The sequence below is a fragment of the Paramisgurnus dabryanus genome, chromosome 23 (genome assembly GCF_030506205.2).
Source record: "Paramisgurnus dabryanus chromosome 23, PD_genome_1.1, whole genome shotgun sequence".
In the NCBI taxonomy this organism is placed as follows: domain Eukaryota; kingdom Metazoa; phylum Chordata; class Actinopteri; order Cypriniformes; family Cobitidae; genus Paramisgurnus; species Paramisgurnus dabryanus.
Window position 1 is genome coordinate 15,128,237 of NC_133359.1, and position 17,584 is coordinate 15,145,820.

General features: G+C 36.7%; 1 protein-coding gene across 3 annotated transcripts; it reads right to left on the reverse strand.

The window, feature by feature from the left end:
* Nucleotides 1-700: 700 nt before the first annotated feature.
* On the reverse strand, nt 701-16,894 carry chst1 (carbohydrate (keratan sulfate Gal-6) sulfotransferase 1). 3 transcript variants are annotated; one of them, XM_065291646.2, is made up of 2 exons: nt 16,756-16,894; nt 701-3,527 (listed from the first exon to the last, which is right to left on the reverse strand). In XM_065291646.2, the coding sequence occupies exon 2, from the start codon at nt 3,468-3,470 to the stop codon at nt 2,208-2,210; it is 1,263 nt and encodes a 420-aa protein (XP_065147718.1). In that variant the 5' UTR covers nt 3,471-3,527; nt 16,756-16,894; the 3' UTR covers nt 701-2,207. The 3 variants fall into 3 exon arrangements, with proteins under 3 accessions (XP_065147718.1, XP_065147719.1, XP_065147717.1); XM_065291647.2 differs by lacking the exon at nt 16,756-16,894 and adding an exon at nt 3,637-4,292; XM_065291645.2 differs by lacking the exon at nt 16,756-16,894 and adding an exon at nt 4,310-4,782 and having other exon boundaries at nt 702-3,527.
* Between the last annotated feature and the right edge of the window lie 690 nt (nt 16,895-17,584).

Here is a 17,584-nt window from a genome sequence, read left to right on the forward strand (position 1 = left end):
TTTTAATGCAGCACACACTAGTTGTTTTCCCATGGACACCATGTGCGCTTAAGCATCTAAAAGGGAAATAGGGTTGGCTTGGCGAGCTAGTGGTGGTCTGGGGCGGGAACTATCCCCTGTGGGGTGGTTGGGTGCAGTGCCCCATCTGTCCCTAACACCTCTTTTATGACATGGGCTGGGGATGGGTGTATGCTATCGCCACAATGAGAAGGGCAGCATTAAAATAATGAGCTCAGTTTTTTTTTCTGCCATTACTACAATGATAATAATAATAATTTGTTACATTTATATAGCGCTTTTCTGCAGATCTCAAAGCGCTTTACATATTAAAGGGGGAATCTTCTCAACCACCACCAATGACAACCACTTTTTATCATCTCCCTCATCCTTAAACTCCCTTCTTAACCTATTGAATTTACTTTGTTATGACTATTAGTATTATCTAGTGATAGAATTATCCATTGCTAAACATGTATGAATTACTCTAAATAACAAATTCTTCACACGCACATACATTCACAAATACACAAAAGTTATCAGAATGGATTAGCGTGTGAAGTGAAAATGTTTATTTGCATGTTTTATTATAAATTTTTTCTTGTTATTTATCACACGTAAATAGAGTCACTTTCTGTGTTTGCATTACATAATAAAACAAATTAGTAGAAAACAAATCCCTCCTCCAATTTAAACTAAATCGAAACAATGATGGGATCAGAAATGTTCTGGTTTACTAACCTAAAGTAAATGCAAATGATATGGATTATCCTAAATCCATGAAGGATTAACACAAATTAAGGCCATTGTGACAACTAGGGCTATGTATTGGCAAAAATCTGGCTATACGCTACGTATCAAGATCCATGTGGTTGCGATAGGAGATATATTGGGATATTTCTTCTTTTGGGAACAGAATAGGATATAATTTAAGGAAAGCTATCATCAAAAACACATCACCATATGCAAACCCTAGGAAAAACGTCCTGTCACTCTTGAAGTTTAGAGATAAGAAGACTGCTGTCTAGTGGTCGAGATGTAAACTCAAAACGAATCAACTTCCATGAATCTTGTATGAAAGAAATCGATAATGCGGGTTAAGAGAATTGATGCAGTATATCTACAAAAAATATCCTGATACGCACTTGTATCAATATTTTCTTACACTCCTAGTGACAACTAAGACAAAAACATGTCCTAAAAGGTGGAAAATGCTGCTCACCAAAAAAGTAACTATAGAATCTGTGGAAGAAAGTTGCCCATGTGATTGTGTGATGTTTCTGCTTCTGTAAGTTTATTAGGAATTCAAAAATAGCAAAAATCTCTTTCACATACACAAAGCCAAACATTTTCCCATGAACTCTACAAACAATATGTACTGATTTAATGGAAAACACAGTTCAGTGATTTGAGGATGAAAGCCATGAAAGAAGGAATACTTTCATGCATTTTATAAAGAAATTACATTGTACCAATTGTTCCACTCTTAAAAACTTGACACACCAGATTGCATTGTGTTTTTCTGCAGTGGCATTTAGCAAGATAAAAACAAAAACCTCATATACAGTAATGATGATGTAACAACACTAACTGGTTATTACAATGTAAATATAAATCATAACCACCCAAAGCAACCAGATATAAGTGCATAAGATTTCTTAAAATGACCCTTTTAACCAAATACAGCACCAATGCATAACGATTTCTGTAAATGCAAACCATACACAAGCTTAAATCTCACTCCAGACTGGCGGAAATTTACACGGAGAAACAACCTGAGAAAGAGTCTGACGGTGACATTCACAATTTTATTGCACGGCTGTTTGTATACATTACAGCATTTTAGTCCCACATTATGGTTTGCTTTTCCGGAGAATAGTTTGGGTACTTTGACCGACATGATATTCACATTCACCATTGTCAAAGCGATGACCGGCATACAAAACTTCTTGGTCAATATTGTGGTGCTTTGCTTTAAAATATAAATAATAAACATGATCATTAATCACATGATCTTGATGCAATCGCGGTGAAGTCTGGATCGTTTTACGGTTAAATTTTGGTTCTTGTGCTGTTCAGAAAAATGATAGCGTGACTATGAGGGAGTCTCCAAATGTAAAAAAGTTCATAGTGCAAATGTCAATCACATTAAGGCAAGTATATAAATGTAGAAAAATAGTTGTGCGTGCACGTGATTTTGTTGACCTTTGTTACAAAAAAGGTATGAAGGTTTTGTCTTCAACGAGAGAGACTGACATGTTTTTCAGCTCCTCGGGGGAGTTGACAGCTTTGTACCCGAGCTCGTCTAAAAAGTGCTGACAAGCAGTTTGTGTGTAATCAACTATGTCATAAGACAATTTCAGCCTCCAGCTTTCCGCATTGGCCGCTGAATCTCTCAGCGTGCTGTACTTATGCTTTGCTGATGCATCATTATTGCCTCTCGTGTTGTTATTTATCCAATCCACCACGTTCTTTTCCATCGTAAGACCGAGGAACTCGTAAACCTCTTTGGTTTTTTCGAGGGTGTTCCTGGCCAGATCCTCGTACCTTAACAGCATGTATCGTCCTCGAAGCCATGCCGGTTTGCTCAAGCCCGTGGACACGGAGTTAAGAAAGTCGTCGCACACTGTTGTGAGTAGGGTCAAATCCAAGTTGTAAGGTTTACGGCCTGTGGCTTTCCAGATGCGCCACAGGCGGTATGTTTCCCAAAAGGTTTCGATTCTGGAAGATAAAATCCCACGTGGGTCCCTCACCAGCTGAATAACTTTCAGGTTAAGCCGGGGATCCTCGATTAGCGCCTTAAGATCGTTGACCTCTGGTATACGTACCGTCTTGATGGCCACGTAGTGTCTTTCCCTGCATGATTCGGTGGCTAGGGTCAAGTTGAGGGGGCCGCACTTTCGAATGCAGTCCCCCTCTTCTATATTGCCCTCGCTCGGACTAAAGGCATCACAGACCGGCATAGAGCAAAGTGCTTTGCTAGCCCCACGTCGAAAAATTTTGTCCGTGGTATGGTTCGCCGGCTGTGGCTTAATGTAGCTCTCCAAAAAATACAAGTCGCAGTTGTACAAGCTTCGCAGAAGATCACGACTGGCTCCCAGCATTACTCTACGCTCTGTGTTGTATCTACTGGGAGGAACGTGAGGAATTAAAGTATTCTGAACATGAAAGAGGGGTTCATAAAGATAGAACACATCTGAGTGCTGGTTGAACAACTGGCCGAAGAAAGATGAGCCGCTACGTGTGGTCGCCAAGATAAGGATGTGAGTCCTCTTAGAGGAATTGTAATTAAAATACGGGTACTCATCGCACATCCGATCAAAAGACTCCACGTCCTGTCCCAAACCACAGTTCAAAGGGTTCGGAACCGGGCAAATATGAAAATGCTTGGTTGTAAAAGTCCTGATTGCAGTGTATTGAATTGCTACAGAAACCAATGCAAGCAGAACAACAGCCTTCCAGGAACATTGCATGGCTGGGTAACTTCATTTAGAAGATGCAGTCTGATTTGATCCTATGGACAGACACAGCTGGGGGAAAGAAATAACACAGCTTAAAAATGAGTCTTATGAGAGATAAAAACAGTAAGACATGTATAAAAATATATTTAAAATATTTACGGTATCTTTTTGTACTTACATCTGAAATAACAAAGGAAAATGATTTTAAAAAATGTAATTTAAGTACTTTTCGAACTGATTGTATTTTTATAGCATACGAAATTTTAAAACATACGATTTCTCATAAAATATTCTCATAAATTTTACAATATGCACCAAAATGCACTATTTATCCGTGTCATATTAAAATCCATCACTTTGAACCAGCTACTTTATACGTTTAAATGCAACTGAACTCTTGCAACTAAAGTGCAACCTTTTTTATACAAGCCTGGGGTATTTTGTTTTGGAAAATCAGCCTAGGTTTAAAGCAAACCAGTCTCTAACATGTAGACGGGCTACAAAACCAATTCTTTTTAGAAACTGGCACCGGTTCAAGCACCTGTAGAAAGCGGCACTTATCGCTTTTTCTCCAAATACCACATGCACGATTAAAAGTCAAATTGGCTTGCCATACGCATGCATATGATAGATTTGAACGGCAGCCGTCGACGACAACGCGTCCACTTCTGATTTACCGCAGTGCAACAACTCGATATTCAGATGGAAATAATAAAAAAAACAGATCCGATCTGCCTACATAAAACGATGAGCAACTTGGTATCGTATATTCCAGCGCGTGAATCTCAGTCATCCAGACATACTGTAATAAAACACTGTAAATAGAAAACAGTTCCGCTAGATGTACTTGCCTCATATTTATCCGTATGCGAACATGCCAAAAATATAACAAAAGGGAAAAAAATCACGCGCCGCTATGGCTTTGCGTACTCGTCCCGTATCCGTTATAGACGCTTTACCGTTTTTTGTTTACGTCAAACATCGCGAGGCGCCTCATTCCCATAAATAACAGCGATAAAAAGGTCGTATATCCCCAAGCAGCTCCATTCAAGCTCGGGGTAAAACACTGAAAGTCAGTCTTCGTGGGTAGACACGGATGAATAAGGTATTGATGCGCATCCTCAGATAGCTCCGTGTGACTAAACGCGAAACGCCGGACGAATATTTTGTCGTGAGGAGACTGAAGAGAGGTGTGCCGTTCAGTAAAACGTAGATACCCTGACGAAACCCTGCCCGAATTTCATCCCTTCCCTTAAAACCACAGCTGACAAAGGCTGAGGAAAAAACAGCACGAGGGGGAGGCAGATTAGGTTCACATTGAGAATGTGTGTGTGCGCGCGCGTCCTCGACGATGAAGCCTTTAACATGGAGTTAGTTTGGGTGAGGAAACTAGCGGATCTAGAAATGTCGTGTTTCTTGTTTTGTTTTGAATTTTCTTGTGATATTTGACGTGAGACGAATGATGTTCAGGTAAAATATGCGAGGGAAAATACATCAGACATGGCCGGCTAGTGGATTTAAATACTGAAAGGCAGAATACTTATGTAATGGTACAGTGTGTTCAGACATTTCAGGATGCACTGTAGTAATCGATCAACTATCACTATAACTATTAGGGCTTCGGTTTTCATTTTGAATTAACCTGTCATTACAGTCATGAATTTGTCAGTCCAAAGTGGCTTACAGCATTCAGGCTATACATTTTATCAGTTTTTGTTTTCCCTGGGAATCAAACCCATATCTTTTGTGCTTCTAACACAATGACACATTTGAGCTACCGGAACACTTACAGGTATTCCCATGGGAACCTTTCCAAACTGTTTTATATGTCAGGTTTAATGAATGGGTTTTTAACCTGTCTTTCTTTACACCGGAGTTATCTGGATATTTTGTAATTTATAGGGTCAAGGTTCAAGGTGTCCGGAACCGCCTACTTACATACTATATAATAGGAGAAAAGCCGTAGATGAGGCGAGTAATATGTCCAAATTCATAGTATTCGAAAAACAGTAGGCGAAAAGTACCTGGATGACCTACTACTTCGCGTATGCGTAGCGTGAGCAGCGTGTGAGGAGAACGTTTGCTGCGCGTGGCCATTGTGCTTTCACACCGGCTGCGTTTGCAGCGCATACTGTGCAGTTTAAATAACAGTATAAAAATCTCAAGTTCACATTACATTACATCAAGCCCATTTCTAATGCAGAGAAATCGTGGCACCAATCAAAAATGTTAGGGGCGGGCTTTACACGATGACGACAGCGCAGTGACGGTGAAGCAGATTATGTACATATTAAAGATTGATGTTGGCGTTGAACTTCACTTGTTCGAATGAGCTTTCGCGTCTGTTTTAAGCGAATAAACTTTTCCCTTTCGTTAAAATCCGAGCAAAGAACAACACTCGAAGCCTTTATATCTTTAAAAAAGATGTTATCGCTGCCTTACCGACTGGATCCAAAGTCTGATATACCTCTGCATATGTCATCTCGCTTTGATTGGTTTTAGGGCTATCCAATTGGACACAGAGGCATTTGAGAGACGTCCGTTGGTGACGCCCCTTTGGAAATGATTTGTCTATGAAGCTTTGCCAGACCATAACTCAGTTACTACTGAGAATGGTCCGGTTTTAACCAGGCTACGTTACTTGTAATGCGTTACCCCCCACACTGTGAATAGATTATCTCCCAATGAATTTATTTGGCATGTTCATGTTTATTTACTTGGAGAGAGAACTGCATCTTCAGAAAATAATTTTAATATCTAAAATGTGCATTCAAAATCTTTTTCTATTAAATATTTTTTGGATCTACACAAACCCTGGCTGCACAAATGTATTCTGGTGTAAACCACCATCTGTCACCTGGTAGAAACTTGCAGCTCTTTGAGAACACAAAAAAATCCACCCATACCAAATATTTTTCTTCGCTTTTCTTTTCTGCTATTTTTCTTTATATCATTTTCCTTGAAACCAGAAAACTGACATTTGAAATGGGGTTTTCTTCCCAGTCCAATGTCTTGCAATCTTAGAAGCTGCCAAATGAAAGATTATGACTTCTGCTAAATCAGTTTTATCTTTGTGTGCTCAACGCAATTTCAATCAGCATGTGTGCTCAAGCATTTGAAAATGTTGGCCTGCATATTGGCACACCACAAAATGTTACAGAGGTGCGGCAGTGGGGTGAAGATGGGTTAGTGCCCCCTTTATCCACTCTGGTGGGAACTGGTAATAAGCTTTTAAATGCAAATGATTTCAAATCCTCAAAGTCCAGTCCGGTCAACACTGTGCTGCATCAGCGGTTTAGTTGTTATTTTCTACAACTTTGTATATGGTATACGGATCTATTATGACAACTGTGTCTGGAAAAATGAGAAAACCCAGAGCATGAAGCATGATTTCAATATGTGATTGTACTGTGTTGAAGGTAGACTCACAGATAAACCTGTGACAAATCGACCTGTTTTTTTTTTTTAAGAAAAGCACCCACAATAAAAATATTTCCTTGGAATGTCTTATTAAATTTCAAGAATATAAATTATTATACTGTATTGTACTGTTACGGACAAGCATACATAAATACACACCATAACTACAATATAAAACAAAATGTAAATAATATAAAAGAAAACCATACTGCTATATTTACTTTCTATGATAATAGAAATCAACCCAATAACCCAAACTTCACCTACGTGTACTTAATAAATGTGAGAACTGTCTGAACGTTGTCTCTCCGATTTATACATCAGTCAGAAACATCTGGGTCTCGGCTATCCAAGGTTGTTGGTCGACCGACTTTGGATCACTGCCTCCTGATAAGACAGCTGAGTTTATTTTTAATAAATGAAAAGAATTTGTTTGAGAAAGAATGTTGGAAAGGAGTATAGGCAGTCGAGACCAGGTCTAATTAAGACAGGAGCTGCCATTGTTTTTACTATTACTCCCGAAAGCGCTCAGTATTTGAAAACAGATGCCTCATATATGAGATCAGCCAATTTAAGAACTAGATGCATTTAAAACTGACGGGGTGTCAGTGTTCCCAATAATAATGTCTTTTACATTTTGCTTTTTTGAACAAAAAAAGACTAGGTTGATCAGAAATGTGTTGAGATGAATAAGACGGGTGTTGAAAACATGTTGAAACATTATGAGAAGTGTGCATGCATGCTGACTTTGAAAATTAAAACAAAAATGTGAGAGGACATAAAATGAAAACTTTATATTTTAATTTGAATTGTGTCACTATTATTGCTCAAGCATTAATGAAAAGCTTTAAATAACATGGGCAGTTTCTTTTGCCTTTTTAATTTTGTACTGGCAGTCTTGTCTGAGGTTTAAGTGAAAATAAAAAGTTGAACCATCTGCATTTTATTTTCAATGTGACGGGGACAATGCATTTTTAATTCATACATTTTTATTTATAATTTAATAAAAATTGACCATGAAAATCCATTATTTTTGTAACCTGTTAGATATTAAGTAGTCTTGTATTTTACCTTCATACAAAACACATTTACATATAATATCATGTGCTTGCACCTACACTGATGTTACAAAAAGACACAAACTAAATATAAACTAAAAGTAAAGATTTTTGAAAAAGAAATTTTTTAGGAAAAAATATCAAAACTATCTATGCATCACTGGTATGTAGCAAAAAATACAAAAATAAATTTTAAAATTTGCTATATTATTTTAAAAACTATAACGCTGCACTGTAAAAAAAGATTAGTTAGTTCAACTTAAAATGTGTTTGAGTTTTGAGTTAATTCAACTTTTAAAAAAAATAGCTAACGTATTTAGTTAGTTTTACATTGGCACTCTTCACAAGCTTCAAAAGAAGACAAAAGCATCATTATATAACTTTCTTGGTGTATATTTCATGTGAAGGTTTTGTTAAAAACAAACTACAATTCATTATTTTATCAAAGTCTTGACCCGTGCCTTTCTCTCTCTATCTGTTTGTTGGTTTTGCAGATTTGCTGGCTGTACATCCATGATGCAAATATCTTGTTCCACCACATCTCAAAGTTGTTCTATTGGATTAAGATCTGGAGGCCATGGAGTTCAGTGTCATGTTCAAGAAACCAGTTTGAGTTTTGTGACATGATGCATTATCCTGTTGGAAGTAGCCATCAGAAGATGGGTATACTGTGGTCATAAAGGAATGGACTTGGTCAGTAACAATACTCAGGTAGGTCGTGGCATTTAAACGATGCTCAATTGGTAACGGTACCCCTTATAAAGGGCCCAAAATTACACCACCCCCTCAGCCTTTCATGTTGTTACGCACATTCTGATCAACAGTACCATCTAAATGTCGCAGCTACCAATCGAGTCTCACCAGATCAGGCAGCATTTTTCCAATCTTCTATTGTCCTATTTTGGTGAGCCTCAGTTTCCTGTTCTTAGCTGACAGGAGTGGCACCCGCTGTGGTTTTTTTGCTGGTTTTAAATCATCTGCTTCAAGGATATTCTGCATACCTTTGTTGTAATGAGTGGTTATTTGAGCTACTGTTGCCTTTCTATCATCTTGAACCAGTCTGCTCATTCTCATCTGACAACAACGAGGCATTTTTATCTACACAACTGCCGCTCACTGGATATTTCTCTTTCACTGTTGGGTAATTTTTAACCTGTGTTCTGTCCATTATTTACCCAGCCATGGGTTAAGCTTTCTTGGCGTGTGTTTTTACTGTGGAAATCATTCAACAAGGAAACAAAGCAATATTGTATTTTAGTTGGGTTTTCTGCCTTGGCAGTGAGAGGCTCATTTAATTTGCTTCTGTATAGCTCGGTGGTATAGCATTGTGTTAGCTGCGCAAAAGGTCATGAGTTCACTCCTAAAATGGCTGGGTGATTTTTGACCCATAATGGGTAAATATATTGGACACATGCTGGGTTAAAAATGACCCAATGTTGGGTTGTTGTTGTGCAACCGTGGAGTATAAAAACCCAGCAGTTGGGTTAAAACAACCCAGCATTGGGTCAATTTTAACTCAGTGGCGTGTTCTGTCCAATATTTACCCATTATGGGTCAAGATTAACCCAGCCATTTTTAGAGTGTTCGAACCCAGGGAACACAGATACTGATAAAAAATATACATCTTGTAATGCACTGTAAGTCGCTTTGTATAAAGTGTCTGCCAAATGCATAAATGTAAAATGTAAATACACAATGCCAAACAGTGCCGCTTCTAGCCATTTTGGTGCCCTAAGCATAATTCCTTTATGATGCCCCCCACCCGGACCCCCCCCCAAAAAGTTGGTTTTTGCCAGTTAAACTTTTTACTAAACATATAACTCAATACCAATAACACAATAGCAGCACCAAAGTAGCCTATAAAACATAAGAACAGTTTGAGGCGCATTATTGTGCATTACGATTAGCAGCAGCACGTGCACATTTCCCATGATTAAACATTTTTTTTGTTCTTTCTTTTCTCAAATCCTGAATTTTTTCAGAGCCATTTCCATAAAAGTTGCCTATTTGTCAAACTTCGTCAGGCGCCCACACAATCAACCGCCGCAGACCATCCAAGGCAAGGGGGGCATACTTTCTAGACTAGAGCAATTAAATGATCTCGTTCCCCTTTTTTGTTACATATACATGGCTAAAAATATCGGCATTATAATTTTTGGTGCCTCCTCAGCACTTGGTGCCCTACGTACAGCGTGTGATATGCGTTATGGGAGCGGTGGCGCTGATGCCAAATGAAAGTATATGAATGTACTGACAGTGAGTGGAAAATAGTGGCAAACTCGCATTGATACAATTGCCACGGCAGCATCTCTGGAAGTAGAAGTATTATTCTAGTTGAGTACCAGCTGTATACACCACAACTTTATAACATTATAAATAAAAAATAATCCATAATGTTAGATTGGTCTATATAAAAGCTTGTGAGGCATACAGCCATTGTTTCCGAACTCAGTAACCTAAACATCACCTACATGGAGTTAATGAATGTGAGACTTTGTGATTGGCAGAAATGGAGGGCCAAGGGCCTGTGTGGGTGTCGATTCAGATGGCAGCCTGTTGCTGTGAGTGAACCAGTGTTCGAATTGAAGGGGGTCTGGGGGGGTCCCGGACCTCCTATAAGCCTTAAGGGACCCCCCATAAAGCACAAAAATATAAATTAGGGGGGTCCCCTGGTTTTTATTAAAATTAAAATACTACATTTATACAATACCTCATTTTGCGTGTCACAAAGCGATACTGTCCATTATTTGTCCCAATTTCGCAATTAAATAATTCAAATGACTTCTGTCCGAAATAAAGAAACTCGCAAGTGCGCCTCATGCTGTTTTCTGGAGGAATTGACAGACGAGTTAATGTCTCTATCTGCGTGTGGAGTATTTTTTACCTCAGTTGCGGTAAGAATCTTTAGTAATCTTTAGGTTTAAGGTTTTTTTTTTAAATCTTCTCAAACAATTATTTCATAAGTGTGGCAAAGCTATCCACTCAAACTGACGGCTGGTCAATCCAGTCACACAAAATATTTTATTAGGAAAGCAGAAGAAATCACGCTTAAATGATAATAAATGATAGTCTCTTTAATACTTAGCCTGTCACTCAACTACGCATCTTTCAGAAATAAATAATTATTTGTAGAAAGTATCTTTTGCATGTGTTTTTTTAAACCTTGGAAAAATGAAACATGCAGGGCCGAAGTAGGACTCATTTTCAGCCCTGGAGTTTCATGTCTTAGACCGGCCCACTTTAGTTCACCACTGACTATATTAAAATAATATAATTAAATCCTCAGTGCACTATTCTTTGCAGCCTTGCAATTAATATATTTTCCAAAAATATAGTTTCCAATTCAATGCAAATAGTCTAAAAACAGTTATGATTTTGCCATAATCATGCAGCCCTACCATAAGGTATTTTAATATTATTCAATTAAACTTATTCAAAAACTGTTAAAAAGGATCAAATGTTTTCCCCTATATTTTTTCCCCTAGCGTTTTGCATGAAATAGATGAAGAATAACTATTAATAGATTAATCATTGTTACATATATAACTTACCGGTAGATATAAAAAATACGACATTTACCTTTTATCAAGTTATCAACTACTGAAAAGGAACAAATGTTTTCCCCTATATTTTTTCCCCTATAGCTTTGCATGAAATAGATGAAGAATAACTATTAATAGATTAATCATTGTTACATATATAACTTACCGGTAGATTTTTACCTTTTTTTTACATTTACATTTACCTTTTATCAAGGTATCAAGTTGCGCACAAGTTTATTTTAAATCTAAACGTGCAGCAAGTGCACTCAAATAGACGCGTCTAAAACAAAACTCGTGTTCACAGGCAACCGCTTTGAAAAGCAGAAGGCGGCGGCGCGTCATGCGTTGTCCATGCGTTTTAAATGAATATGGACCCTAATTATGATTATGAACGCAAGAATTACTTCGTGGTCGGAAGTTGGGGCACAATCAACTTGGTCATAAAGCGGTGGGGACGTATACCACCCGCAAATTACGCGAATGGGGCTGCTGTGAGTGCTGGGGACAGCAACCTTCAACCTGGTGGCATGATAACTATCTTTAAAATTATGTATCTTTAAAAAGATTAATTATATGTAATTTATACAGTGAAGAAGACAGTGTTATTATTCATTTGATTCTATTTATGTACCTAAATACTATTGTTAGATCTTGCTTTATTTGTAACTTTATTCTTTTCTATTTTTATATGCTCATAATTTCCAGTTTTGCAGATCCGAAAATTATTCAATCTATGACTCAAAAAACGCAATGTAATCATCCATTTAACCACCACTATATAGTAAAATTATGTAATTTAAGAATGAGTCCACCCTATTTCACCCCTATTCTGTTTAAAAGTTGCCACTTGCCAGGGTTTCACACTAATTTGAGTGGTAAACACTTTTTTGAGTTTGAGTTAAGGGTAATTGGGGATTTCTTTGATTAAAAACAGGATCAGATGATTGTTGATCAAGGACGATCACATCGTACCTTGTGAAATCACAGCGACCCTATAATGAGGGGGGTGGAGCTTGGCCGGGGGCTTAGCTAGGGGACCCCCCATAAGCTTTGACATAATTCGAACACTGGAGTGAACAGCATGTCAAGACCAGGCTTCGGGAAGATGCGCTCAGGTCTCGGGACAGCAATATCATCCTGTTTCTACTCTAGATTTTGGACTTGCCCTTGGTGTGCAGAAAAGACAGCAGACATATTTAATAGCCTCTTGTAATACATTCTGCCCTCCTTCCAGTGTTTTCATGGTGCACAGAGAGCATTTTAAACAGGATAAGGCCCTTGACAAAGAAGCAACTGCCCGATCCGTTTATTGATATGTAGCGCGTGGAGTTCTTTCGCAACAGTATATGACTGCACAAATTCTTAATAGGTCAATGGAAATTTAAAGGGTCAAGTACACAGCAATGAATAATTCAGAATGGCCGCTTCAAGATGAGCCTTCCTGTTGTGATGCTTTTCAATGGTAGACAATAAATCCCACCTAAGGCTCAGGCTGAATATTATTCCCTTCAAATATGGATATGTTTTTTGATACCCCTCTGTTGGTTAGTTTTAATGACCAGATACAAGACAGAAAAAATAAAATACAGGAAATAAGTACACAAAATGTAAAAACGCAAAATTTTTGATACTGTATTTAGTGGACCTCTATTGGCACTATGGTGACTCGTGACTGCTCATCCGAGGGGCGCAAATTCAAAATAAGTGTTGGGAGTGTCATGGGTGTTGCTTGCATTTTCAAAATATGTGTTTGTTGCGTCATGTAAAAGAGACGCTCACGTTCACAAAATACACGCAAGACACCCCCTTAACAAACTCTGATTACGCATGAGATTATACGAGTATCTGGCAAACGCGAGCGTCTTTTTTATCATAAACCCTTTAAACGCATCTGCAGCAGGCACTTATTTTGACAAGACACGTAATGCCCAAAGGATTTTTCGATGCGCAGAACGCATATTTTGAAAGGCTACATCCATGTTGTGACGAACTTCGCATTGAGCACCCTCGAAAAAAGTCACCGTCCGTCACAAATTTTGAGAGCATGATATTATATTTCCTTTGGTGTGTAAGTGTGTATAAGTACATGTTAGCGATATGTAAAAGGTACAAACCCCAAAGTTAACGATGACGCGAGTCATCGTTTCCAATGTAAATCTCTTTTCTTGGACTACAACAAACACACGGATTGTAGGAAACAGTTTACTTCCTGGAATTGGTGATGTAATAAAGACCAACATTATTATAATTATTCCTGCTTGGTCTCACAGCCTGTAAGTTAACTCCTGTTAGCATTGCATTGTGAGCGAATCTTTCAAACATGGTAAGGAGCATCAAATTTCCGGTTGACGCCAGAGGTATTCAGATCAATCACAACGTACAGATTAGCTGGCCAATCAGGGACACAGAGCTTTTCAAATCCGTGCGTTTCAGGAAGAGAGTGAAATCTGGAGCTACAAAAATACACGGTATGTGGAAAATAATGTGGTTTTTTTGTACCATAATCAACGCGAACACATTTTACCAAATACATAAAAAACATTGTTTTTTTAGCAATGAAATAGGTGCTCTTTAATAAATAACTAAATAAAATAAAATAAAATATATTTATTCAGATTTTAAAATGCTGCATACAAATGTCCTGCATTTTGCACAGTACTGCATAATAATGCAGAAATACAGTAATTCACTGTAAAAAAAAAATGCAGCATGAATTCAGGACTTTAAAAAAAGTTGAGATAACTTAACAAATTAAGTAACTTTATTTTACTTAAAATAACATATAAATATATTACGTTGATTTGTCAAAAAAGCTGATTTTTTTGCAGCGCATGTGTTAGGACAATGGCGAGGTGACGGGAACCATAAAGCAGAAGTTGAGACTTATACTATCGTGACCACGATATCGTTGCATATTGCTTTTATGGGCTGCTAATAATGATATATGCCAAGCAAATCGCTTTTAAGTGATAGAAATGGGTTTTTCAGCCCACTGCTCTTATTGTGCGTCGTCTAATTGAAAGAGAGTCATGACAAAAGCCATATCAGGCCTAATGCTACACGAATGAGTCGTAATGACTTCATAGCGGAGAATCACAGTCAATAAGTTCTGAGGGTGTTTGTGACATTTGATCCACGGACGGTCGAGCCATTAATGGACATTTTGTTTGCGTTAAAAATGACTGAACCTGCGCTGGTTCGGGTCAAAGCGCAATTTCTAACAATCTCCATTAGTGTGAGTAATAGACAGATTTTATTTTTTCTCATACTGAAATGGATATAAGTGTCATTTAATGCCATTAAATTGTCATGGTATTGGTTTGAAACATACGATTATGATGTTTATGTGTCTTCTTTGATCTCCAATGCAAATTTTAAATATCTCAAATATCTTTTTATAAGAATGTCAGTTTAAATAAATAAATCATCTGTGGTGTTAAGGGTTACATTTTTATTTAATTCAATTTACTCAATTTTTTTAAGGTAAGTGGTTGCAATCAATTTATTTAAGCTACATTTATACAGAAGTTTTTTTATTTTATTTTCTTTGACAAATTTTTTTGTTTAAATGTAGCTTAAGTAAATTGATTGCAACCACTTACCTTAAAAAATTTGAATAAATCGAGTAATTTTTTTTCAGTGTATGCAGATTTAATATTTCCCTAAACCTATCAAAAATCTAATTGTAATATATGTTTTAGTACAGGATCTTTCTCAGACTGTATATTTAAAGTGTGCACATACACTCAAAAAAATGAAATGTCGGATTTACTTAAAAATATTTTGTCAACAGGTTCCACATAATCTGTTAAGTAAACTCAACGAACAATAATTTAGTTCATTTAACAAAAGACGATTAAGTAAACTTAACAAACAACAGTTGAGTTGATTGTACATAAAAAATTTATTAATGATGACAAAAATTTGAATAATGCCATTTTATAAACCCCCCCTTTATCTAATAACTCCTTAACACTGAATCAATCAATCAATCATAGTGCAGCTGCTTAATACAACTAATCATATAAGCCTCTTTATTATAACTTATCAAGTACATCACAATATATTTGAAATGAAATGTTACATTTCAAACCATTAATTTGTTTGTTTTTGTTCTAATAATATATCAGAACAAGTTAATTCACTCATAGTTGGCCACAGGTACCTATCTAATGGTGCTACACTTCTGCAAGAGGGTGCCAGAACAACACACTGTAAGCCCATACAGGTTGATTGAACTTAAAACATTTATGGAAACTTGTTGCCCTAAAAAAGTTGATTTTGCCTGGTTGAAATAACAAGTTTTAAGTTTAATGTACTTAATGTTTTAATTTCTTCCAATATTCCTGCACTCTTAACCCAGTTTAGATGACATTACTAGAAATGTGTGAGGAAACCTGTTGCATATAACTTTAGTTTTTATCACTTTGTATTACTTTTGATGTTATAAATGGTATTATAACAAAAATTAATGACTGATTTTAAGTCAGTCATTGAATAAACGTGATTCTCCACAGAAACACACAAAAATGTGTTTTAACATACATTGTAAGTACAGTGGAGAGAAATACAATAAAATGTTTTGAACAGGGTTCATGTACGGAAACACTGATCACCTGAACGGTGACTTCACAAAATGAAACTATATGACATTTTATTAACAAATATTTGAATAGAGAAAGTTCTTATCAGTTTTTAATTTGTGAAAAAGCAGAAAATAATCAAAATATTCAAGCGCAAAGGATTATGGGTATTCCTCACAACATGAACTAATAATTTTAAGTTCATTTTACTTGAATGTTTTAGTTTTAGTTTAATAGATTTTGTAAGGTTAACAGTTAAATCAACAAATCAATTTAAGCTTTGGCTTCAAAACAGAAAATATTAATGATTTTTCCTTGATTGTTTGAGTAAAGACAATTTCTGGGTTAACAGTGCAACAATTACCCATAATACACTGCAACATCATCAGCCAATGAGATGCCAGTCTGTATTGGTTTTATTAATCTGTTAATTTTACACAACACTGTTATGTTGGCTGAACAAATAATTTTTAAGTAAAGCTGATAAGACACACCTTTTGTTGAATAAACTCAATTAAATTAAGTTCACGTTGTTAAATACATTTTTTTAAGTAATCACAATATGAAAGGATTAAGTAAAACTGGCAAAGGCGAAAGTTCATTTTTTTAATGTACACAGTCTTTTATTATACGTTTTTTTTTCCAGGTAAAAAGTGCAATGAGTCAATATTATATCAATAAATTTTAAACTTACTTGCTGTGTCGTCTCTGTAGTGTATTAAATAATTTTAAGGGTGTTGCTAGATGATGGGTTATAATTCCTCGTCCACTTTAAGGCTGAGACACTTCAGGATTTTTGAAATCTGGTTGCAACACACACAGGACCCAAATAGCCCAGGTAACAAGAAGGTGATATGCTTGTAAAGTATGCAAGCATACTTGAAATGCGACTTCTGCATTTAAACCTGCAAGTGGTGAACACACACAAACCAGGCTAACCTGTGTTGCCAGTAAATAACATAAATATAAATCTACAGTAAGTTACTGGCAAACAGCCATTTTTTTAATAGTGTTTCCTTTTAATATCTTTCAGGTGTATTAAGATTTTTCACTAACTGTAGTGATGTTTTATATTTGCTCCTCGTGCGGTTTCGAAGCTCGTGACACCGTATGATGTATACCATCCAATGCTGTTTCATCATTAGCCACAATTAAGCTTATGGCAAATTTAATGAGTGAGTAATGAAGTGACCTAAAGATTTAGTGATCTGTCCGGCACGGCGCTCTAATACACAGCCATCATCATCATCTCCATAATCATATTCATAGTTTTATCATTCTTGCTGAAAAGATGCATATTTCTTTTTGATAGACTTCTTATGATCTTAACGATGAACTCGTAGAGCAATTCAAACTGTATATTGGATTTCCATATATAGCTTTTATATAAGCTGAAAGGTCAAAGGATGACGGAGTTTCGTACTCCCAGAGCCCACGGTAATGATCTTCTTTCATTTCTGGTGTCTTCCTGCTGTCTCTTTGCCTCTTGAGAGGGTCTCTCGCATTACTCTTTCCCTCTTAAA

Excerpts from the sequence above, each read along its gene's own strand:
- chst1 (XM_065291646.2), bottom strand. The coding sequence starts at position 3,470 with ATGCAATGTTCCTGGAAGGCTGTTGTTCTGCTTGCATTGGTTTCTGTA.